General features: G+C 53.3%; 3 protein-coding genes across 3 annotated transcripts; 1 reads left to right on the forward strand and 2 right to left on the reverse strand.

Moving 5' to 3' along the window:
• Positions 1-806: 806 nt before the first annotated feature.
• Positions 807-15,215, reverse strand: PEDS1 (plasmanylethanolamine desaturase 1). Its single transcript, XM_063404151.1, has 6 exons — positions 15,002-15,215; positions 11,841-11,960; positions 4,981-5,072; positions 3,534-3,678; positions 2,686-2,898; positions 807-1,951 (listed from the first exon to the last, which is right to left on the reverse strand). Exons 1-6 carry the CDS (start codon positions 15,126-15,128, stop codon positions 1,830-1,832), a joined length of 819 nt encoding a protein of 272 aa, XP_063260221.1. The 5' UTR covers positions 15,129-15,215; the 3' UTR covers positions 807-1,829.
• A 473-nt stretch (positions 15,216-15,688) lies between these two features.
• On the reverse strand, positions 15,689-22,343 carry LOC134554369 (zinc finger protein 318-like). The gene is made up of 3 exons (XM_063404914.1): positions 22,122-22,343; positions 21,250-22,047; positions 15,689-17,846 (listed from the first exon to the last, which is right to left on the reverse strand). Exons 1-3 carry the CDS (start codon positions 22,341-22,343, stop codon positions 17,715-17,717), a joined length of 1,152 nt encoding a protein of 383 aa, XP_063260984.1. The 3' UTR covers positions 15,689-17,714.
• On the forward strand, positions 22,047-23,888 carry CEBPB (CCAAT enhancer binding protein beta). The gene has a single exon (XM_063404154.1). It carries the CDS (start codon positions 22,358-22,360, stop codon positions 23,330-23,332), a length of 975 nt encoding a protein of 324 aa, XP_063260224.1. The 5' UTR covers positions 22,047-22,357; the 3' UTR covers positions 23,333-23,888.
• Positions 23,889-24,136: the final 248 nt, after the last annotated feature.

Genomic DNA, 24,136 nt, shown 5'->3' on the forward strand with positions numbered 1-24,136 from the left:
AGGGTGATTTACACAGGAGCCCTGAGCATCCACCCAGTTCTGTCCAGAGCTCTCCACAATGAGCTGAAAGCATTTTGGGACTCCTGGTGAAGTGGAAGAATTCTTTAATGTCAAAGCTGCACAGAGACCTGGTGTTGATTCTGGTGATGGGAACAGTTTCATGTACTGGCATAAAGTTCTGCAGGGGTCTGAACACTTACATGAAATATTTTGTGACCAAGATACCAACTGTGATTTTGATCTGCTCAGAGGCATCTGCATTCAGCACTTCCCACTGAAGGAGAGTTGTCAGGTCCCAACTCATTCACAATCCATCCACCACATCTGAAGAAGTGGAGATCAAGGTGAGTCTAAACCTGTGACTCAAAACCATCTTGCCCTGCTCTTCAGGAAGGGGCAGTTTGAATTTAACACAATTTACAGCTAGAGGAGGGAACATACCTTACATTTGATCATAAGTAAGCTTTCAGTCAGGCAAGAATTAAACAAGATCCAAATTACATTAACTTGATAAAGTGCCTGTTGGATGTTTTTAGAGAAACCTCTTCACCCAAATTCAGTTGGGGTTACACCTTTGCATCCAGAGGAGAATGAATTAATTACACTTCCTGAAAGGTGCCTAAGTCAGGTATAACACAGTGCCAGGCCCCTAAAACGCTGGCAGATCACTCCAACCCAAACAGGCCCTGGCAGGCTGCCAGGTGTCTGTGTGGGACTGCACGAGGTGCTGGGACACCACTGATCCAGCTCTTGCACTCAGTGCTGCCAGCGCAGCCATGAAAAACAGCAACAAGACTTGAACATGATTAGTATTATCCAACTGCTTTGTTATAAATATATTATATACATTCAAACATCACATTAAAATATTATTCCATTACACCAGAAGAGATTAAGGCTTTATATTATTTACAGAAACAAGCAAGCACCTTAAAAAAAATAAAAAGAACAAAACACCAGTCATTGACATTTCCCTTCTAACATTACGAGTTTGATACCTTGAGCTCTTGAATACAGCTATTTGCAGTGTGCCCAATGCTAGAACTATTTCAAACATTTATTGTCAGGGTAGGAAACACTTAATAGAAGACTCAGCAGTGAGCACTCCACACGATCAGACACAGGTGTTGTAGGGTGCCCTCCCTCTCCTCCAGAGGCTCCGGAAGCTGAAGGCTTACGCAGAAACTGTTTGCTCAATTCCACGTGGAGAGTAGAACAATTCTGATTTAAGGGAAACTGAAGACACTTGAGGATTGGTGGCCCCCGGAGGATCCTCGGAGTCCGTTCCACGTGCCACCAGTGGGGTTGAACATGATCGTGAGCACAGAGCTGACGTGTCAGTCACTGAGAGCATCGCGCAGTCATGATTGCACCCGAGGCTCCCCTGCTCCCCGCTGTCCTCGCGCAGTGCCCTGCACTCCAACAAACACCCAGTGACCGCTGCTCCCTGCGGGTGTGAGGCAGCGAGCTGCTGGCAAGTGTTCACAAATGTTGATACAACACACGTTTCCTACGCCCCCCGTGCCCTGGAGTGCCTGCGCTGCCTCTGGCGTGCCCGGACCTCGCGGATACAGCGACGAAGCGAGTTCTAAGGTGTAAGCAGACATGGCTACACAAAAAGGTGCTCAGTGAGAGTAATCATCTTCATTTCAAGTATTGTTTTAAGAATTAGTTCTTTTCATTGCAGTCTGTGTTAGCACTTTTTAGTTTGTGCTTTAGAGTCTGTTATTTCTTTGCAGGTCTTGGATTTGGCTGATGGCTTTATTATTTTTTTTTCTTTTAAAAACAACATTGGCAACAAGTTAAGGATTGCAGAAGGCTGGCAAAAGTTACTTGATTTTCTGAGCCCATTTCATGTCATCTGCTCTCGGCTTCTCCCCAGTAAGTCCTTGGATGATGTTCTCCAAGCATCTCCAAAATCTTATCTTCTCTAACGGATAATTCAGCCAACCTAAGGATTGCAAAGGAAAAAGAGGATTACTTTGTCATAGCGTCCAAAGTTCAACGTTTTTTTAATGAGAAAAAAAAGCAACCAACCCAATACTGCTAATAATGGTTAGGCTTAAACTCTCAGGACATAGTAGGACTTAAAAATAGCTCTTTGGGTGGCAAGATTTTTGCCACCATCTGTCAGGTCAGGCTTCTTAATTGTACCATGTTTCTACACGACATTCTGCTAATGAGAATTAGATTTTTTTCTTGGCAGAGGTTCCAAAACCCACATGAACCGTTTGTTGAAGCCAATGACAGAATGAAGAACCAGAGTGGTTTATTTCCAGCTGTCTAATTAACTTGATAACTTATTTAGGATCGTGCAACACTGGTGACTGAGCATTCCCACCTGCACAGATACAAAGGGAAGCTAAAGCTTTCTGCAAACCTGTCCCCTCCTCTGAGACAGAATGAAGCCTGGCTTTTAGAAATGAGCATTCCAGACCAGCTGCAGACATTCTGCTCTTTACAGGAACAGCAGCCTTAGTGAACAAAGCCCATTAGTGGCCTGAGCTCACCAAGACCCCACGCAGTGGGATCTCAGCACCACTGACTGCTCCTTGGGCTCCCTGCAGCTGATCACCAACCTTCCCCCACGCTTTTATGCAAAAACCCCGGCGCAGTTTTCCCAGGGGCTTGTGAGAGCCCAGCTCCGTGCAGGAGGCCGCAGTGGCCCGGCTGGCAGGGCAGTACCCGTGGTGATGCAGAAGTAGGTCTCGTGGGGGGACACGTGGTGGATCCTGTGGTGCTTGCGGGGCAGGATGATGTGCCAGTCCTGCAGGAACACGACCCAGCGTGGGAGGCCAAAGTACGTGTGGGACCACTTGTGGATCTGGTTCGTCATGGTGATGAAGATGACGAGGGCAAAGACGTAACACTCCCAGGGACAGCTCTCACACAGCGCCTCTGCAAAACAGCGGGGCAGCTGTGAGCAAAGGCACAGCTCCCCCAGGACAGCGTCCTCCAGCCAGAGCTGCTGCACAGCTGACACAGGCCTCGCCAAAGCTGCTTTGGCACAAGTGTCACAAGAGCCAGTGAGCCATAAGCAACTCCCAAATGTCACAAGACAGGCTGGGAAGTGCCAGAGTCTGTCAACACACCATAAACAGAAAGTCAAACCGAATTTACTGTTAAAAAAATAATTTGATCCTTTAGTTCCTGACCTCTGGTTTGCACATAAAGTCCTTGTGCACAGAGGTGAAGGATTGTTTTGTGTTACACGCTTTGGAACAATGAGCTTCCCCAGATGTTCTGAGCTTGGTCTCTCTTATAAAAAGAGTATTTAGCATAACTTCTACTGTTCCTTGCACAAGTCCCAGCCCCAGATTCTCTGCTGAGCCAGAGAACCTCACTGTGCCACCTTCTGCCACCACACCTCAAAGGAAAGAAAGTTTCCCTCCCTCCTGCCAGGAGCACCACACTTCCAACAGCTATTTCTTGTCATATCATGTCCATGGACTCCTCCAAACTTCCCACAGACAAATGTTCATTCAATAGCAACAAGAACAATAAATCCACAGCAGTTAGAAGTAACAGCTTACCGGGGGAGAAAGAAACAAATTTGTATGCCATGTTTGCCAAGGGGACCAGTGTCATGAAGCAGTTGTCTCCATTGGTCTCTATGAAATCGTGTCTGGTGATTGCTGTGGGGTCAATATGGTGTTCCCTAAAGGGTCTGATGAAAGCCTGCGAAATTAATTGGATAAACACAATACCACACTCAATAGTGTCTTGGAAAAGAAAAATATTACAAAAATATAACCCAAACAAACCCCAAAAACCCCTCACATACACTCAGATCTGATGACTGAGTTGAAGACAATTCCATAGTACACAGCATGTAAGCAGGACTCACACTTCTGTCATGATGGCATTTCAGATAATTCGATTTACATTTGCAAAGCAATTCAGTTCCCACACCCAAGTTTTCTTTGCTTTTCAGTTTTCTTCTTCTGAATTGTCACTTAGGACCTTTACTAATATTAAAACAAAGCATCAGCACCCTAATTTCACAGGCAAAACAAGCTTGCTAAGCAGAATCAACCAAGGAGAAAAAACCCACTAAAAATTAGAATTCAGCCTACCATATTTACGGGCTACAGATGCCAGCACTAACAGACTAGACGTGAATTAAGTGACTGGACAAAGCAGTGGAAGACAAAGAGACCATACAGAAATCACCTCTAGGAGCAGCAATCACACCTGAACACACAGAGCAATTGTTTCAGTGTGTGGGACAGTCAGACCAGTTACTGGTTTGCCTTTAACACTGCCAGCATGTCCAGTCTGTGCAAAGGTGTCCTGAGCAGCCTCAGCTCGTGGTTATTTAGTGCAGAATCTCTAGCAGTAGGGTTTGTAAAATTATTTAAACTGTACTCCAGAGATACAGGGGCTCAAGCCTACTAAGTCTATTGAAGGTGAACAAAATCAAGTCAAACTCAACACTTTTAATTCTGCTGTTGGAGTTCATGTAACTCTGGATAATAACAAGGAATAGCCCACTTTTTTTTTTCTTTTTAATAATGATCCTTCTAATATTGCACTGTGAGGAGTAATTAATAGTAGCTATTAAGAAATTTAATTAAGAAAACAGATTGTTGCTTACTACAGAAGCCAGTGCACCCTCCACTAAGCAAGTGGCATTTGTAGCTGCAGGTGTATAATACATGTCAAATGAAATCTTCAGTCATCACCATTCTAATATTACTGTGCTACACCAGGGAAGAGGGAACTGGGAAGATCCTTCCTGGAGCAGCCTCATGTTTGACACATTTTTAGGAGTTCAGCTGCAGGGACAACTCTCCAAATCTGTGTTCCTGACCTTGTGAATGTGTCCCCCAGGCCAGGTGCAGACACAGCCCTGCCCGGCAGTGCCCAGGCCCTGCCCTGGGCTGGGAGTGGCACAGAGCCCAGCCCAGCTGGGGCACTGGCAGTGCTGCAGAAAGGACCTTCAGAACTTTCTCAAGCTTGAGAATAACAACGCCAGACCTTTCCAACGATGGGCAGCTCCACAGAGCCCCAGGTATCTGCTCCCCAGTGGAACAATCCTGAGAGGAAGTCGGCCGTGATAACTCCTGCAACTGGAATGAGACACACAGAGTCAGACAAGCACAGCATTTTACTGACTCAGTCACATCTTGTTCTTGTTTTACGAGTTCACTTGTTCATCTGCCTCTAACTTAGGTATTTACAACCACATGAGATCTACCCAGTCTCAAACATATGGTCAGGCAATTAGGAAAAAGAGGCTAGCAAGACACCATTTGGACAGTACAATCTTCATTAAATCTGTATTTGTGTTTAGCCCGTCTCCTACAGAACAGAAATACCTCCCCTAGTGGGTGCCTTTTGCTTGGCTGACCCCTCATCTCTGCAGTCCTTCCCTGCACCTTTCATTTTCAAAAAGGGAGAAGAAATAAAAAGCTCTTTTCATATTATAAATCAGCCCCCACTGTTGAATCCATTATCCAGTTGGCCCAAACTCTCAAATGCAGCAGGAGACATTTCATTCTTTATCTATGGCCTTATTACACTGAAGACAGCTTACTTCATAAGCAGTAAATTCTGCATTTGTTGTTGTCTCAGACCACACATGCAGGCTATAGCAAGACCCGGTGGGACACAATAGCGTTTAGATCTGCTCCTAGCAGCTGAAAGGGCAAGCAGCTTGTTCAGGGGAAGATATCCAAACAACACTTCTCTTTGCAACAGCTCAAATGCCATTCTCACTGAGGTAATGCCCCCATTAGCCTGCCTGGCCTCCAGCTGCTGCATCTTCAGTGAAATAACTGCAGGAACAGCAGCACTAAGTGAGGCAAAATACTGACAGTTCAATAGATGATGTCAGCTGGTAAAGGCAAGAAGGGAGGGTGCCTGGAGCAGTGCATTACACTACAGCAATCGGGAAAATGCCTAAGTACCAGCAATCTTGTTCCAGTCGGAGTGTGCTCACTCTGTGCTCGTGGAGGATGAGATACAACACAAGAGCAAGAGCTGTGCTGAGGTGCACACTGGGGACACTGGGTGTGTGTCTGTCCCTGGCTCAGAGGGCACAGCCCCCCAAAGAACCGCTCAGCACCCCCCAGCCCCAGCACTGCCCTCACTGAACACGCCAAGGGCCTGGCACGGGGGCTCAGAGGTGGTAAAGGATGTTGATGCTCCCTCATCAGGGCTGGGAGAGCGAGAGGAGATGGACAGCCCTGAGCGTGGGTGAAGTGTTGACCACAGTCAGGAAAAGCACAATAACCCCAGCTCAGGCATAGAACTGCCAGCGGTGGATCCAGCACTGCCCAGAAGCCAGCTCAGGGCAGCAGCAGGGCAGTCCTGACCCACACACAGGAGCTCTCCCTGGCTCATGGAGAGAGGGGCAGGGATGGGCCTGTCCAGGGGTTATCCCTGAGGAGGAGGTGAAGCTCCAGGGGGAGGGGAAGCTCCAGGGGGAGGGGAAGCTCCAGGGGGAGGGGAAGCTCCAGGGGGAGGGGAAGCTCCAGGGGGAGGGGAAGCTCCAGGGGGAGGGGAAGCTCCAGGGGGAGGGGAAGCTCAGAGAACACAGGGGGAGGCTGAAGGACACCAGCTGCAGGACTTGCTCAGAACACTGGGGTTTTTTGGTTTACAAGCAGACTGCAAAGTAAGGAGGAAGGAAGGCAGCCCAGCACGAAGGGAGCCCAAAGGTGCACAAAATGACTCCAAGCAGTATCCAAGTGAACACTGCACTGCCACACACATTTGCTGGAAATGCAGCTCTGCCCCATTTCCCCACACTTGTGATCCTCTGTGTGGGAACTTCACAGCTACAGCGGGGCCCTCAAACCCCAGAGCAGGACATGGGGCTGGACAAGCCCCACACACCATGGACACAGGTCCTGCTCGTGTCTGCTCAGAAGCCAGGGAGTGTGTAGGGTTTGTGGCCTGGGAAAGGCCCCTCTCCACTGCTCCAGTCACACTGGAGACAACCTGCAAGCTCTGCACTTGTGGGTGACTCTCAAACCACTTCCCGTGGCCAGGCTGCTCCCGGGGCCACGGAAGGAGGAAGCACCACAAGAGCTTTGAGAGACAAAACTGCTGGGTGTATTTACCATTAAAAGTTGTACTTCACCAAAATTTTATGAGTGAGCATAAGCTTGGCTTTGCATAGACAGAATTATCAAATTGTAACCTGGAAGTCTTACATCAAAGTATACAAAGTTTCCTATTGACTGTGAAAATTCAGTTAGAGTCTCTGGAGAGAAAGAAACCATGATAAGATGTTATTAAATAACCTGATGCTATTGTGTAACGTCACTGAGAAGTAGAGTCGTGTTTACTCAGTGACTGTATGAACTGGTTGAACAGCACTAAAGGGTTGGCGTGGCCAACTTCACACAGAAAAAGATCTTGTTGTCTAAACAGCAATATGCCAAAGTACCAGTTGTTTGTCACTCATATGCTTATGAAAATAAAATGCCTTAGTCACCTGCAGTTCCCACTTAGTGACTTTCAGTACAGGGAAGGCAGAAGTCTGATATTATGACAAGTTATGAGGCTAAGATAATAATCCCTGGACATTTCAATAAGTATAGACTGTAACAGCTTGGAAGCAAAAAAAGAAGAGTTCATAATTTTGGCTAATAAAGCTAAGAAACATTCAGTCAGAGCTGGACCTGGGAGTGCCCACAAGCAGGGCGGGGACAGCAGAGGTGTCACCATGTCCAGCAGCTCTATCCCACTGTCACCAGGGCTTCCAACAAGTCCTGTCCGTGGTGCCCTGGGGCCAGGAACAGCCAGGGCTGCCACAGCAGCCCCCCGGCAAGCCTGGCACGTCTCCCTGGGGCTCCTCCCTGCTCCATGTCCTGCCTCCAGCAATGCCTCCCGAGCAGGGCGCAGCTCTCCAGCCTCGGGGAGCAGCCACAGCAGCTCTGACAGGGAGAGGGGCCCCCAAGGAATCAGGGTCCCGTCTCCTCCAGGGATGAACAGCAGCAGACCTCAAACAAATACTTGTCTACAAAAGCACAGCTTGGCTCAGAATCACCGCCTGATTGATGTAATCCTCCAGGCAAACTCTGCTGCAACTTTAAGAGAGCCCCTGACAACTGGGCAGGCAGACAGAGCTGCCTTTGTCCCCTGTGCAGCCGTGGGGACACGGATGGGCCGTGCCACCAGCGGCCCCGCAGCGCCAGGGCAGCAGCCTGGGCAGGGCCTGCCCCACAGCAGCTGCCGAGGGTCCATGCCCAGCCCCAGTGACACCAAGCACAGGTGATGGTGCCAGCATCACCTGCTGAGTGCAAACCAGCAGTAACTGTGCCAGCTCCCTTCGCTCCCAGGAGCAGCACCCCCTCCTCCTCCTGGTGCCCCAGGGGAGCCCAGGCGGGTTCTGCCCAGGGACCCGCAGCAGACACCACACCACAGGCAGCTCTGCAGAGGGGAACAGAACCAAAGCTCTTTAACCACAACCTGCCCAGTTTCCTCTCTAGGAAATGGAAACACAAAGTTACTCACAGCTACCAAGTAACTGAAGGTTACTTCAGCGGGTGAGACAGCAGGTGACACAGAACCCACTGACTTGGACCAGCACTGAAGTTAAGGATCATTTCCCTTTGCTAGCTGAGGCTTCTGGTGTAATTTCAAGAACCTTTTCAAACAAAATTTCACATGGAAACTCATTCCAATGCACATAACAAATCCACGATGAAGTGCTGTCCTTGGAGCTGTGAGGCAGCAGGGTGTGCACACCTGACCCCCTGCCCAGCACCCCCTGCAGTCGGCACTGACGTGTCTGGAGTGCTTTTTCTCCAACGTGTGCCACAGCTTCCGTGTGTTACACACTCAGCGTCTGGCTCTGCAATGCAGCTGACCAAGAGCAGCCCTGCAGAGCTGCCGGGGCTTGAAACAAAGAGGTTCTGGGCCTTGATGCGATCCATTTTCTATTCTGAAGCTGCACTAAGTGATTTCTTCCTGTGTGCTCTCTCTGGCTAACCCACAACCTCTGCAATAATGAAACATGTACCTCAAATGGGTTAAAAAAATCAGTTGCCCATCTTTCGAAAGAGCACTAATTAATTGTAACTTGTATCACGTCACAAGATGTTCCTAAAGATATCTGCCCTATGTAGGGCAGTTCTTAGGAATATAAACAGGTTACAACACAAGGTAAACTTCTTTTTTTGTAGACTGCAATGAACAGTCCCTGTCACGAACAAATGTGGCTGCAGATAACAGTCAAATGTCTGAAAAAAGTCAAACAACTTGGACAGAAGGGGTTTAAAACCCTTTACAAAAACAGGAGGAAGGAGAGGAAAATGAAAACCAAGATTCATGCTGTAACTTGCCAAACTTTTTATCTAGATGCTATTAATATATGAACTATATACTCATGTATATTGAATATGCTGGACACCACAAGCTCACCTTTCAAGCCCAATATTACACATCTTGGTGAGGCTTTTCTGCTTACCACACAATAACCCCTTTGCCAGCCTTGTCCCTGGCACCAGCAACCTTCACTGACAGTGGCAGAGGCTGCTGTGGTTCTGTGGCACCGCTGGGATGCTGCAGTGGGAAAAACGGGGGTGTCCAACCTCCCTCACAGCCCCGTTCCCAGCCAGGCTGCCTGACTCCACCGGGTGCTTGTGTGCATGCAAATAAAACACCACACTCAGATCTGCACAGCGCTCAGCCTGCAGGAAGAGAACAGCTCCATGGCTGCCCAGCAGCTGAGGCTGTCCAGAACAGGGCATGGCTGCAGTTAGCACAACCACAGCAGAAATCCATGCTCTGCCCATCTTTTTCTGTGGTTTTTTTTTTTTGAATGGTGAGGAGGGGAAGAAAATTGTCTCATCTCTGCTAAACCAGCCTGGAACACAAGAGAGTCCCGTGGCTCCCCCTGCCCAGCAAGCTCATCTTCAGTCAGCAGGACACGACCCAGGCCAGGAGCTGCTCTGAACCAGGGCCAGGGAGGTGTCCCCGGGACCCTGAGTGACTCAGCACGGCCAGCACCCGCCTCCCACACTGCCACAGCACTCAGGGAGGCTGTGAGAGCTGGGAACGACTGCCTGACTGCCACAGCACGAGCAGACCTCCCCTGTCTCCAACAGAACATCCTCCAAGAACCCCCAGGTTAAGGTATTTATAGTATCACCCTTTAAAGGCACAATGAAAGAAGCTGTGACACGGTCTTTAATTACAGACACAGGGTTTAGGCTCAGTGAAATGATGCAGAATGTTCAAACGACTTCATTTCCTAATAGAAAATGTATTTGTGCATTTACATAAGAGCACACAGAGGGTCCCCATGCAGAGAACAGCCACTGGAACAGTGACTCCTTTCAGATTCCCAAAGGCCCGACAGGAACCTGATCCAGAGCTGTCTTTATTAGCAGAATGTTTATTTTGTGATTCAGCTCAAAGGTCAATATTCCAAACCAAGCCTGAGGCAAGCTGTCAGTGGAACACACCTCATCCTGTGGGTGACTCAGGATTCCCAACAGTAAATCCCGAGCCCATGGAGCTGCTCACGTATTTAGGAATCAGGACCTTTATGGATATGACTTTCACAATATGCAATAAAACTTAATAATCACTGTGAACTACAGACATCGTTCACACTTCACCTGGAGAAATAATGTGTTGAAGGCAGCAAAACAAGATAGCTTGAAGCACTTCCTATTTTATGACACTCATTTTTGTACACACTATCAGTTATTTCCACACCACTTTATTTACACAGAATCCAGATTCTGCTACTTCAATCATTCACTGCTACTTAAATAATACTATCAGTGAACTGGCTGCTTTATCAGTTAAATTGGTAACCAGGATATCAGAGAACTCCAGCTTTTATCAACATTAATGCTGAGATGAAAGCCAGCTGCAGACAGATTGCACCACAGGTTAACCATCACTGCTGACTCTCGTGTCTGGCTCTGCCCTCGTCCCCAAGGAGCAGCTCCCCTGTTCTCCCCACTCCTCCCAACACCTCCACCTCCCCAGCTGGAGCACGCAAGGCTGAATTAGGCCAGGAGGGCTGGTGTGGCTCACAGGGGAGGACCCTGCTGCCCCCCAGCCCCAACAAAGCCAATAACCTCTACACACACCTCAGGAATCACCAGGTCCCAGCTCTGGCAGGAATCCAGAGCTTCTGTTTTGGACCACTGCTTGAACCTGGTGCAGTGTTTGGGGTTTGTTTGTTTTGTTTCAGCTCATTAGCAATGCACAGCACTGATTATGAACAAGTACAGCTCTCCTAAAACAGACACCACACACAGCTCATAGGGAAGTTATTCCTTCCTAAAGCACAGAACATTTATCAGAATCCTTCACTGGTTCTTGCTCTCCTCCACAGAAGAGGTGGGATCAGCTTTCCTTATACTCCTGGAAAAAGCCATCATTCAGGAGAAAGGCCAAACATCACATGCTGGCATGAAAGCACAATTGTCCAAAATTCTTGTGTTCAGGTTGCAGTCCCCAGAAGTGAAGCCAGTTTGATGCCTGAAGCACCTTTTACAACATTTCCCTTGAGCTTTTGCTTTCTGAAAAGCTCTTGTGAATATTTTTGTCGACCAATGTGTTTTGTTTCCAGCTCTAACCCTTTTGACAGCTCTTTTCCTTCTCAATAGCCCTCACACTTGCAGTGACTACCCAAGAACACCAAACTCACAAAGCTACATCCAAACTTCCCCTCTGAGATACTGAGGAGCCACTGAAATGCAAAGACAAGGCAGTAACACATTTTGCAGATGGTCTCAGTCTCAGAGGCTCACACACAAATGTCCCTCTCCCTTTCCAACTGCAAGTCAAGCCTAAAGGATCCCACATTTGCTTCCCACACCACAACAGCCCTGCCCTGCTCAGGGCAGCAAACAGTTCCCACTTACATATCCCAACGAGAACCGAGGGCGTGTGCTCCAGTCGCAAGTAGAAGAGGAGATTGTAGAAATTGAAACAGATCAGAGAGAAGCATAAGATGACAGAGATCCATTCTTGTAGTCTCTTTCCTGTTGGGAAAAAAAAGGGGGGAGAAAGAGCATGTTTTACTTTCATCTGAGAGGACATTTGGAAGCCTGAAATAACAGAGACAGATCATTCTACTGCCTGGATGAGTTGCTCCATTTGTCTGACAGGGAACTGAAACAGCAACTTAATCCATGGGAGGTGCACACATTTTGTTAAATGGCATTGCTCTTCCCCAAGCCACTACTAACCTCTTTCCTCTGCCCTTGTCCAATTAACAGGGCCAAGTCAGACATCATCTCACACTGTCCCACTTTCCCTGAGACTGCTGGCATAAAGTTGCTCCACGTCACATATTTTCTCAATTTGCATTTCATCCAATATTCAGTGCTGCTGGAAGGGCTGAATCTGGGAACAAATTTCTGGCCTCGAACATATTTAAATCACCTTGTGGTCTGTAATATTTACAAGCTCGGAGATTTGAAATAAAGCTATAGCACTAACAGGAAAAAGCACCATTGTCACCACTCTGTGTTTTGGTGGCCCTGGCATGGCTTGTCTAATGTCACAAGTATTCCCCTGAAGCTTCTCCCTGAACTGTCTGTGCCTTCCTGCTCCCAGGGAAAGGCTGGGAATTCTCTGAGGTGACAAGGGACAGAACCAGAAAAGAGAAAGAACTGGGGCAAATTCTCTCCTGCACCTTGCTGTACCACTTTGTACCTCTAGAAAAAAATCATTTACTGGCTATAAAAAGGGAACAGGCACATCAGCCACGGTGACACTTGGAGTATCAGATTAGCACAGAAAGCTGCTCCCTGTTCCTCACTGCTGGATCCCCACGAGGCACCGGGGCAGAGCGCAGGGAGCACTCAGGGTGAGACCTGCAGGATTAGGGCACAGAATCAGATCTTTAATACCCAAGAAGATCTGAACTGCCACCAGAAGGGCCGGGGCTGCAGGAGCTGCCCTCAGGAGCTGCCAGGCCGGTCCCTGCCTGTTTTAGGGGTCAGCCAGCACAGCCTCCTCCAGCCCAGGGCTCCCTGGAGCAGGGACCCCACAGCCCCTTGCCCGCTCCCTCTGCCAAAGCAGAGCACAGGAAAGGCTCAGGGAGGGCTCCAGAGAGGGGCACATCCTCCCCAGGGGCAGAGGCACTCTCAGGCCTGGCATGTGTCCAGCTTCTGTCCTGCTCCTCCTCTCTGCTGACCTAATGCCTGATCAAATTTCTCCTCCTAAATGCTAAATCAAGTCCTCCTTCTCAACTGTACCACGCAATGAGCAGGGAAATCGGAACATAAATGAAGGATCAGTCTTATCTTTAGTATGCCTACAAGGCAACATTTCAAAGTGTGAACAAAGACTTTGACAGGTTGGTTTTAGAAGGGCCATGGGTGTACAAATTAACACCCTCTGCAGGAGCAGAGGAGAGAACAGTAAAATTAAATTAAGACACAAGAACAGCCATATTTGACAGCAGCATCAGGTCACAACGTGGGTGATTCTATAAAGAGATCCCTGGAGTAATGAAAGTAAGAGTTAATTAACAATCACTTCCTGCATAAGAAAGCCACACCCTGATTAGAGGAGCTAAGTGGGTAGATCCTCATGGAACAATTAGCTGAGTGCTGGAAAGAAGGCTGGCTACTCTCCTGAGTTCAGGGTGTGCAAACACCTCTGAACACAGGGATCCAGGACGGCTCTTGAGACATCCAGGTTCAAAAATGCAGCCTCAGCTCTGCACTGGGAAGGCAAAGCAGTCAAGGAACTGAGTCAGTGCTGATAACTTGTGTTAAAGGGCACTCAAATCCCAAAGTGTGTTCTGTGGGAAGGAATGAAGTGCCAAAGCTACAAAGTATGTGCTTAAAGAAATCAGAGAAACATTCCAGTCATGTTCACTCTGCACAATTCAACGTTACCCCCGTTGTTATGAATTCAGAATTCGAACATGATACACTTCCACCATAATACATATTCTGGCATTGTTTATGTAAATTATTTATGTAATGCCAGAAGAAACCTGCATATCTAATACACCCTCAGCTCTCTGACATATCACTGGACATGTGCTACAGCCAGCCAGAAGGGCAGCAAGTGCTCCAGGGAGGAAAAGCTTTTCCCTACGAGCCAGAGCAGAGGTAAAGTCAGTGACTGTTTGTGTGTAAAGCACAGGAATCAGTCCTGGCTGGACCAGAGCGGCTGAAAAGTGTCACACAGGACTTCCTCAAGGCAAGCAGGAGGTGAAAAGAAACTGCAATGGGCAGACTTGCTCCAGTCACACAAACCAGCAAAGGCCTTGGATTCCTTATCATCACATGGCTCTGTGTGAGTAAGAACAGCTACATCGACAATCTACTGCAGGGATTGCCTTGGATGTGCAAGCTGGGCTCAGCTGATCTGCTGGAAACCACAAGACACTGAAAACACATCTTCCCTAATTCCTCATCATTCACTAGGAATGGCAGCAATACCCAGCAGCGCTCACACTGTGAGCTAAAAACAAATGATTTTTTTAGAAGGAGTTTGCGATCATTTCCTCAGTAGAATTAAACAGTCATTTACTGAGAATTTAAATGACAGGCTGAAGCTTGTTTGAAGAGTTCCAAGCTTCAGGAGGAGCGAGTCAGGAATCCAGGCATCCCTCTGCCCGTTTCTGGGGTGCCAGGCCTGCAGATCTCAGAGTGCCTCACCGGACAGATGTTCTGAGGGCAAAGCTGCTGTGGTAACCCTGTGCTGCGACCGCATCTCCCGCCTGCGTCTAGAGGGAAAGGCCGGCTGTCTGTGTGCCGGCTTTAGGGAGCAGAACGCCCATTCGGGGCGGTTTCGGGCCGGAACGCTCCCGCCGCGGCCCGGCCCGTGCCGCAGCCCCGCTCCGAGCCCCGCGCTGCCCGCCGGGCCCAGCGCCGGCAGCCCCGAGCGCTCTTCCGGGGCCCCGGAGCGGCGGGGGAGCCGGGCCGGGGAGAACCGGGCCCGAGGGGAGCCGCCCCGGGGAGAACCGGGCCCGGGGAGCACCGGGCTCGAGGGGAACGGGTCCTGGGGGAGCGACCGCGAGCACCCGGCCCGAGGGCCCCGCCCGTCCGCGCCGCCTCACCTGGCGAGTAGAGCTCGGCCAGCTCGCGGGCCCCGGCGTGCTGAGCGCCCCAGCGCCGCCCGCCGCCCTCGGGCTCCTCCGCGGCCTCGTCCCGCGGCGCGGCCGCCCCCGGGCCGCTCTCGGCCATGTCCGGCCGGGATGGGCGCGCAGGGCCCGCGGACCCGCCCGGCAGCGACGGGAACGGGCCGCGCTGCGGCGGGGGGGGCGCGCGCGCCGGGCCCCGCCCCCGCCGCCTCCCGCCAATCGCCGACGCCGGCTCGCGGCAGCCGGACCAATGGGCAGCGCCGCACGGCGCGCAGCAGCCAATGGCGCGGCGGCACGGCCGGCGGCGCAGAGAGGGGCGGAGCCGGGCGGTGGCCGGGCCGGGCGCGGGGCCGGCGCGGGGCCGGGGCGGGGCCGGGGCGGGGCCGGGGCGGGGCCGGCGCGGGGCCGGGGCGGGGCCGGGGCGGGGCCGGGGCGGGGCCGGGGCCGGGGCCGGGGCGGGGCCAGGGCGGGGCCGGGGCGGGGCCGGGGCGGGGCCGGGGCGGGGCCGGGGCGGGGCCGGGGCGGGGCCGGGGCGGGGCCGGGGCGGGACGGCGGGCGCGCTGCGGTGCCGTTCGAACGGGAGCGGAAGCGGGGTCGGGGCGGGGCCGGGAAGGGGCTAGGGCGGGGCCGGGCGGTCCCGGGCGGTCCTGGGATGTTCCGGGCGGTCCCGGGCGGTCCCAGGTGTTCCCGTTCCCACCGCCCCCTCCTCCCGGTGCTTCGCGCGCCCTCTGCGGGCGCAGGGCGCTGTTCCCGCGCCCCGCCACAACAGCGACAATGAAGGCACTGCGGGTGCCTTTGGTGGCGCCGCCCGCGGCGCTGCCCAGCTGCGAGCGGAGGCAGGCGCCGTGCGCTCGGCAATGAGAGCAGCTCGCTCTCGCACAGCCGCTGTCAACCGCGGCTGCCGGGGCGCTCCCGGTGGGTCTGCGGCAGGCGGCCACACGTGCCCGGTCCGAATGTGTAAGTTAGGGAAAGATGTCACCGGTTCTGGACGTTGCCGGGAGCGGTTCCCAGGTCACCTCCAAGGTGTGTTGGTGATCTTGGTTTGCCAAGGACAAGGGGCTGTGGGGAGGAACAAACACCGGCACGCTGCTGCCAAAGTTCGGCTGTGGATGGGCCATCAAACTTCCTTGGGAAATGGCTTAGGATCGGCCGGACCAGAGCCGCACCTGTCCGTACAGCGGCACGGCCCGGCCTGGCCCGGCATGGCCCGACAGGGCACGGCCCGGCACGGCACGGCCCGGCATGGCACGGCACGGCATGGTCCTGCCCGCTAGGTGGCGCTCCAAGCCTGCTGCCGGGCCGCGATCGGGCTCGGGATCCAGATTGGGACCGGGACCGGGCTCGGACTCGGGATCAGGACCGGATCTGGGCCACGGCGGGGCTCGGAGGTTCCTTGCCGGGGCAGCCTCGCCCGGTGCCCGCGCCCTCCGCACGGCCCTGCTGCGCCTCAGCCCCGCCGGGACCGGACGGACCCGGACGGGACACGGGGAATCCTCTCCGGACTGCGGAGCCCGTTTGCCCGGAGCCATCCCCGAACTGCGGTTCTTAGCGCGTCCCACGCTGGACTCGTCCCCTGACCCCGCAGCGGAGAGGCGAGAGCCGGCACTGGTGCCACCGGTGCCAGCGGTGCCGCCTGGCCTTGCCCCGGCTCCTGTCGCATCCCCCGGGTGAGCGCAGCCCCGCGGGGCTCAGGGGAGCAGGGCCTGCCCGCGGTTCCTCGCTGGACTCTCTCTGGCATGGGAAAGTGTCCGTGGGTGGCAGAGCTGGAACTGCCACTCCCACGGCTCCCGTCCAAAGCCGTAAACGCAAAGGTGGGGAGATGACAGGGACCGAGGAGCGCGGCGTGAGGAGGACAGAACACCGTGGTTATCCCCACCTGGCAGCCCTGGTCACAGCCAGGTGACACAGGCCAGCCCCGGGGCTGTTCCAAGTGCCAGGAGTCACAAACAAGCCTGAACCGATTCCCTGGCAGCCCCACTTTCCCCATGGTGCTTGACACAGGATGAGAACAGATGGAAAACAAGTATTTGTACGGTCTAGAGCACAGACTTTTAATAAAGAAAAAATCTTCTATTTCGTGTAAGCCCCTTCTCCTGTCGCCCCCTCAGACTTCCCTTGTTTTAGTTGCCCCTGGCCACACAGCCCGTGCAGTTCCAGTCCCACAGCCTCAGGGCCTCGGGAGAGTTCTCCTCTTTTAGAAATTTCCTAAATGAATTACCAAGTGCTCTTACTAGGAACTTCTGACACTTCGCAGGGTACCCTGGAAGGATAGAATTCATTTTGCCTTGATGGATCTTTTGAAAGCTTGGATACACTAGAGGTCAGAAATACATGACCTGTAACATTCATTAAAGCAGGAGGCTGCAATTACCCAGGAAATGTCAGGAAACTACAGAGAACTTTTGGAAAGCTAGTGGATAGCAGCTTTCAGAGCACAAGGAAATAGGCTACTCATAAAATACAAAGTCACCTCTCACTGTCCCTGCTCAGGCTGAGCCCAATCCTTCCATCCAGGCAGCTCCTGCAGGGACTTTCTCTGCCATTCAGGACGGAGATTGTGGCTTGGGCTTTGTCACTGTTCCCTTCCATGGGCCTTCGTGTGCTCTGACTCTTCCTGCTTTCTTTGTTTGTCAGAGCCACAGAGTGGGTGCTCTGACCTCAAATATGCTCTGGAAAATTTTCAGCCTGGTCAGGGAGGGTATTTGGCTGATGTTGTCCCACCGGTGTCAGGCTCCAGGTGTCGTCTCCGCGCGCCCGGTAGGGCAAAGAGCAAGGTGGAGATAAAGGGGGATTGAGCAACGCAGCGCTGCAGAGGCCAAGCCTGTGGGTCAGAGGTGAGCACAAAATCAGCAGAGGACCAACAAAAACCATGTCAGAGCCCATCACGGTGTCACACGGGAACAGGGTGAGGGAGCGCTCCGGGGGAGGGTTCTGCTGTGTAACAAAAGAAGCGAGGGAGGCCAGGAGACACAGGCTGCGACCGCCCGGGGAGCTGCCGGCCCCTGGGACTGCCAGCGCGGCATCCAGCTGCGCGGGCAGGACGGGAAAGCGTGTGGCAATCCCTTTTTGTGTTAAAATGAGGCAAAGTCTCCAGCCTGCTCTAGGAGCCGGGGCAGACAGAAGGAGTCAACCTCTCTCTGAGTTGAGACATTGTCCCTGTCTGACATTTCGTAAGGGCTCTTGTTTTACAGCAGGGAACAGCAAGTAGGGAGCAATAGCTTCAAACCTGAGCTCTGCCAGGTACAGCTGGTGAGTTGCTGTTGGCATATGGTATGTGGCTGAATAAAGAGAGACCTGGGGCTAGGGAGAAGGGAAAGAAAGTGCTCTACATGCTCAGAAATAATTTTCAACGTTACTTCTCTATTTTACAGCCTTTATCACAACGTTGCTCTACTTAAGTCAGTCTTTTAGGCAAGGTCCCCTCCTACCCCCCGAGACCTCCCCACACCCCCTCTGTGCTGGCTTGCAGGACACTGCTCTGGGATCCCTCACGTTCTCCTCCAGCTCACCTCCAACACCCCCCAGCATCCCAGGCACTGCTGCAGCTTCGGCTGCTGGCATCGCCCTCTTCCCCTGCTGTCCCTGCTCTGCCCCTGCTGCCCCTGCTCTGCCCCTGCTGCCCCTGCTCTGCCCCTGCTCTGCCCCTGCTCTGTCCCTGCTCTGCCCCTGCTCTGCCCCTGCTCTGTCCCTGCTCTGTCCCTGCTCAGCCCCTGCTCAGCCCCTGCTCTGCCCCTGCTCTGCCCCTGCTGTCCCTGCTCTGTCCCTGCTCAGCCCCTGCTCTGCCCCTGCTGTCCCTGCTCTGTCCCTGCTCTGCCCCTCTGCTGTTCCACACGGCAGCTCCGGCGTGGTGCAGCTCTGATCTCACTGACCTGCTAAGAGCTACTGCCAGGGAAATAATAAATGGGACTAAACTGAGCAAGAAACTGAGCAGAAATGTCAGCCAGGCTCTTTCTAGGGCATGACCCTCGGTCCAGAGACCTTCTGATAAGCAGTTCGGTGTTTGAGCCATCACCACTAAACTAACAGCATCTCCCCAAAGCTGGTGTCATTCCAGAAACAGCTGCTGCAGACCTGGGGTGCGTGAACTGGAAAGCTTGCAAGAAACCCTGGAAAAGAAGACAATTTCCAGGAAGAAAATTCCTCTTCAATGCTTTAATGTAGGTCTGAGCCCAGAGCTGCAAAGTTGAGACTTCTACAGTACAAAGAGAAAAGAATTTAATTCATGACAGAGATGAGCAGTGAGGATGAGGTCCTTCCCTCCACATTTTCACCATGCAGGTCTCCTCCTGCTCCCCTCCCCGTGTCTGGATTGTTTCACACATGAATGTACAGAAATCTGGATGCTATTGCATCAGAATTTTTTCTCAAAAATGTTATGTTCTTACTAAGAAATTTTGCTGTCTCCTCCCTCAGCTGAATAATTCTGAAAAAAAGAAACTGAAATCACTAGAAGGAAGGTGCTTTTCACAGAAGCGCTGCTTTTCTAATGAAAATTGCTCTGTTGAGAGACCAGATGAAGAAGGGCTGGGTCCCTGCCTGGGTCCCTTCATCAGGAATGTCTGCATCTCCCTGCCTAAAGCACCTCTGAGGAGCTTTTCCAGGTCCATTATTAGCAGCCTCTGCACATCTGGCAGGGCCAAGCCAGGCACTGGCAGGGACAGAGCTCTGTGTGCCCAGACCTCGGCTCACTCCTGTGGTGTGAGCCTCGCTCTGCACCTGTTCCCATTTCAAAACCCCCACTTCTGGCCACGCATTTGTTGTGACAAGTGCAGAAATAATTTAAAAGAGACCAGAGTTAGCTCAAAACCTGCTTGCCGAACGCTGGGGTTTTGGATGAGTGGTTAGTCCCGCCAACAAGGTTCCCATGAGAAGCTGAGAACGGACGTTGGCTCCGTGAGAGTGGATGCTGGGATTTGAGGTGAGCTGGAGGAAGTTGAAAGAGGTCCAGGCGGAGCAGGGAGGTGAGGGGGAGAAGGGAAGGAGGGGACGAGCTGGGCATCCAACCTGAATTACCGCCCCAGCTGACGTGATCGGGGTGACTGCGGGATTACTCAGCACTGGCCGGGAGAGCAGGTGTGGGCCCCGCCGGCCCCGATAGCATCTGCTTCACATGACACATGCACAGACATTTTATTTTGCTGGGGAAGGCTAACCCCAGGCAGGAACACCACTTTCTGCTGCAGAATAGTAGAGAATAGGGCAGAAATTTGAGGAGGGCAGACTTGGATCTCCAAAAACATCTTGAAAATTCAGGAATTTTACTGAGCAGCTTTAGTGTTTGACTTTAGCCAGGGACCACGGCAAGCTGGAGGCCTGTCAGGGCAATGCCAAGGCAGGCCAGCTGTACCTGTGGCAGGTCCCACCCAGCAGAGCTGCTGCCCCTGGGCTCCTGGGACGGTTCGGGGTAGGAAGCACACGAGACCGATTTTGAAGAGTTCGGTTGGAAGGGCCAGTTAGGGCAGCCACTGGATGTAACTGCCAGATCAGAATGCAGGATAAAGGCACAGGATGAGGGAGTAAACAGCCAGAAGAACAAGCCCTGGCTCACTGCAACTTGCCAGTATTTGCACCCAATACAGATATTGGTATTTATGAAGCTATGGGCTCCAACTACAATCTCCAGACCCAGCTCTCTGGCCAGGCCCAGCTCCAATTTAATCTCTAGTGCATTCACCAAAGATTAACTTGGTAGATAAAGATGGAACTAGAAATATTTGAAGCCTGAAAACCTGTTGGGGAGCTTTTGTTATGGAAACAAACAAACAAAAAAATTCCCATTAAAACGTGAAAAGAAAAATAAAATTAAAAAAAGAAAGAAAGAAAAAGTCTGATGATCCACTGACCGATTCTTGAATTCTTCCTCTTTTCAGAGTTCTGAGGTTTGAACATTAAGAACAGTTGACTGTTTGAATCATATAATGCAATACCTGTTCCTCTGGCTTAACGTTACAATATTTCCCACACCGCAGGATTGCTTCACATTATTCTAAGAGGCAGTGTCATTTTCCCTGCAGTGCTAGGTCTTCTTTACTGAGGGAGGACACTCCTACTTCCTTTAATTATATGTTTTGTTTTAAATTAATGTCCTTTATTCTGGGCATGAATCATCGGCTTGTAGACAGGTAAATGTGGGAGTAAGAGAGTGAAAATATAAGTTTGATTCCCAAGGTGGGTGTCTTTAATTAAAACGGACATCAGGATTCAGTCTTCCTTCCCAAACTTACCCGCAAATCTAGAAACGTTTGGATTCCACGTTGTGATGCACGGGTCTCTCTCTGCTCTGACCCCATTGGGTCTCGTTCCCTGTCCCGTGTGTGCCCCGGCGGTTGCACCGTATCACACAAAGCAAATAATGCCAGGACAGGCTCGGGCCCCCGCGGGTGCTGCAGGGCCGGGGGGCAGCGCGGCCTTGCCTGGACTCCGCTGCTGGCGGCGGCCTGGACGAGGCCGGGGCAGCGCCCGTCGCTCGGCCCTGGCTCGCCACTGGAAGGTGGCTCTGGGCACGGCCCTGGGGACACTCCTGCCTGCCAGTGGGATTCACCAGAGCAAGCCCGGGACGGAGAGTAACGGGATCCGCCTTTGGTTTGCAGCTTTCCCCCTGCTTTTCCAAAAGAACTCGGAAAAATCTCTCCCGCCTTGATTTTCCCTGGGGTGAAGCGGGACCCAGAGCGATCTCGCCCAGCCCGGCTCGGCGCTGCCGGCCCCGGGCACTGCCTCGCTCTGCGGTGCCCGAGCGGAGCCCGGGCGGGCACGGGGCGGCCGCAGCAGCAGAGCCCGGCGCTTTCGCGTCCCCCGGCCCCGGGGCCGAGCGCTGCCCGCTGCCGTCCCGGGACCAGCCCCGAGCTCCCGCACCTGCGGGCCCGCGGCCCGGCCCCTCCCTCGTCCCTGCCCGGTTTGTTGTGGGCGGCCCGGCGGGCACGGCAGCGCACCGGCGCACCCGCCCCGGGAGCCTCCTCCGGGGCCGGGACCGGCAGCGCCGAGCGTGCGGAGTGGCAGGCGGCCAGGCGGTGACGCGCCTGTTGCTATGGGATCCACCGCCCCTATAAATAACTGGGGAAAGGAACTTTCCTAAGTCAGAGACTTTAGGACACGGGACCCAGAACCAGATGGTCCGGAGGAGACGCGCCAGCCCCCGCCGCAGCTGCCGGAGCGGTGAAGCCCCGCCGCGCCGCAGGGACTGATCCAGCCCGGCCGGGCAGCGCCGCGGGGCCGTGCCCAGGCCAGAGACTGCGGCAGGGTCTGGAGCCCCCCACCCCGACGGCGGCAGCTTGACCCTCTGCCGGGGGGGCCCCCCTGCGTAGTTTCCTCCTCCCCGCATCCCCCTTTGCTTTCATGCAACGCCTGGTGGCCTGGGACGCAGCATGCCTCCCCATCCAGCCGCCCGCCTTTAAATCCATGGAAGTGGCTAATTTCTATTACGAGGCGGACTGTCTGGCTGCTCTCAACAAGCTGCACCCGCGGGCGGCCGGGGGCCGCTCCATGACCGAGCTCACCGTCGGGGACCACGAGCGAGCCATCGACTTCAGCCCGTACCTGGAGCCTTTGGCGTCGCAGCCGCCGCCTCCCGCGGCAGCAGCAGGGGGCAACTTTGAGCCTCCGTGCAGCAGCGGCGCCGGCCAAGATTTCCTTTCCGATCTCTTCGCCGAGGACTATAAAGGCAGCGGCGGCAGCAAGAAGCCCGACTACACCTACATCAGCCTCGCCCGGCACAGCCACCCCTGCGCCAGCCAGAGCCACAAGCCGGGGGGGCTGCCGGGCTGCTTCCCGCCCCAGATCGTGGAAACCAAAGTGGAGCCGGTCTTCGAGACCCTGGACTCTTGCAAAGGGCCCCGTAAGGAAGAAGGGGGCGCGGGGCCGGGACCGGGGGGCATGTCCTCTCCCTACGGCAGCACCGTGCGCTCCTACCTGGGTTACCAGTCGGTGCCGAGCGGCAGCAGCGGGAACCTGTCCACATCATCCTCCTCCAGCCCCCCCGGCACCCCCAACCCCTCCGAGTCCTCCAAGTCCGCCGCCGCCGGCGGGGGCTACTCCACCGCCCCGGCGGGCAAGAACAAGCCCAAGAAGTGCGTGGACAAGCACAGCGACGAGTACAAGCTCCGCCGGGAGAGGAACAACATCGCGGTGCGCAAGAGCCGCGACAAAGCCAAAATGCGCAACCTGGAGACGCAGCATAAAGTCTTGGAACTGACGGCCGAGAACGAGCGGCTGCAGAAGAAGGTGGAGCAGCTCTCCCGGGAGCTGAGCACCCTCAGGAACTTGTTCAAACAGCTGCCCGAGCCGCTGCTCGCCTCCTCGCCGCGCTGCTGACCCCCGGCCGGGCGGCGGGGCGAGCGGAGCCGCGGGCTCCCGACCCCGCTCCGCATCCTGGGGCCGGGGCGAGGGGGGCGAGAGCCCGCGGCGGGCGGGCGGGTTTGGTTTCAATTTGTGATGTTGTTGTTGTTGGATTTTTTTTTTTTTTGTCTTTACCGACATGTTGGCGGAAGGCTCCGCCGCCGCGCGGGGGCTGCGCGGGGCCGGGGCTGCAGCGGGGCGGGCGCGGAGGGGGCGCGGAGGGACCCCGGCCCCGGCCCGGGCGGGCTCTGCTGGGCGCTGGGTTATTTAAAAGAGCGAGAGGAGAGCAAGGGCAAAGTGATGCAATCCTTTAAGCATGGCTGGGAATGCTGTGTACATGATGCAATCTCGTGTAACTGTCAGTCATGGATTGAGTAATCTGTTAAAGATGTTCCTACAGTTTTTTTTATTATAAAGAATAATCTATTTCTATAAGAAAATACATATGTATATTTTGGGATCTATGCATTCTTGCTACATTTGAAGCATTAATGAACAATTTTAATAAACTTTATGACTAGGTTAAAAAAAAGTAGCTTGTTTTATTTTGAAGGCATGCTTAAAGTTAGATTAAACACAGGGCTGAAATTCCAGCTGATTCCGGCTCAATGCTGTGATCATGGATAGTGATTTTTGTTGGTCTTTTAGCTTTCTCTGCGAGAAAGGAAAAAAAGCCCTAATAACCAAACCTCCAAACCCCCAAGAGAAACTCAGCAAAGAGCAGAGCTGGAAGCCTTAGCCAGTTCTTGTTGCCTCATTTTATTTCCTCTAATCACCTGC

This window comes from Prinia subflava, chromosome 8 (assembly GCF_021018805.1).
Source record: "Prinia subflava isolate CZ2003 ecotype Zambia chromosome 8, Cam_Psub_1.2, whole genome shotgun sequence".
Taxonomy (NCBI): Eukaryota; Metazoa; Chordata; class Aves; order Passeriformes; family Cisticolidae; genus Prinia; species Prinia subflava.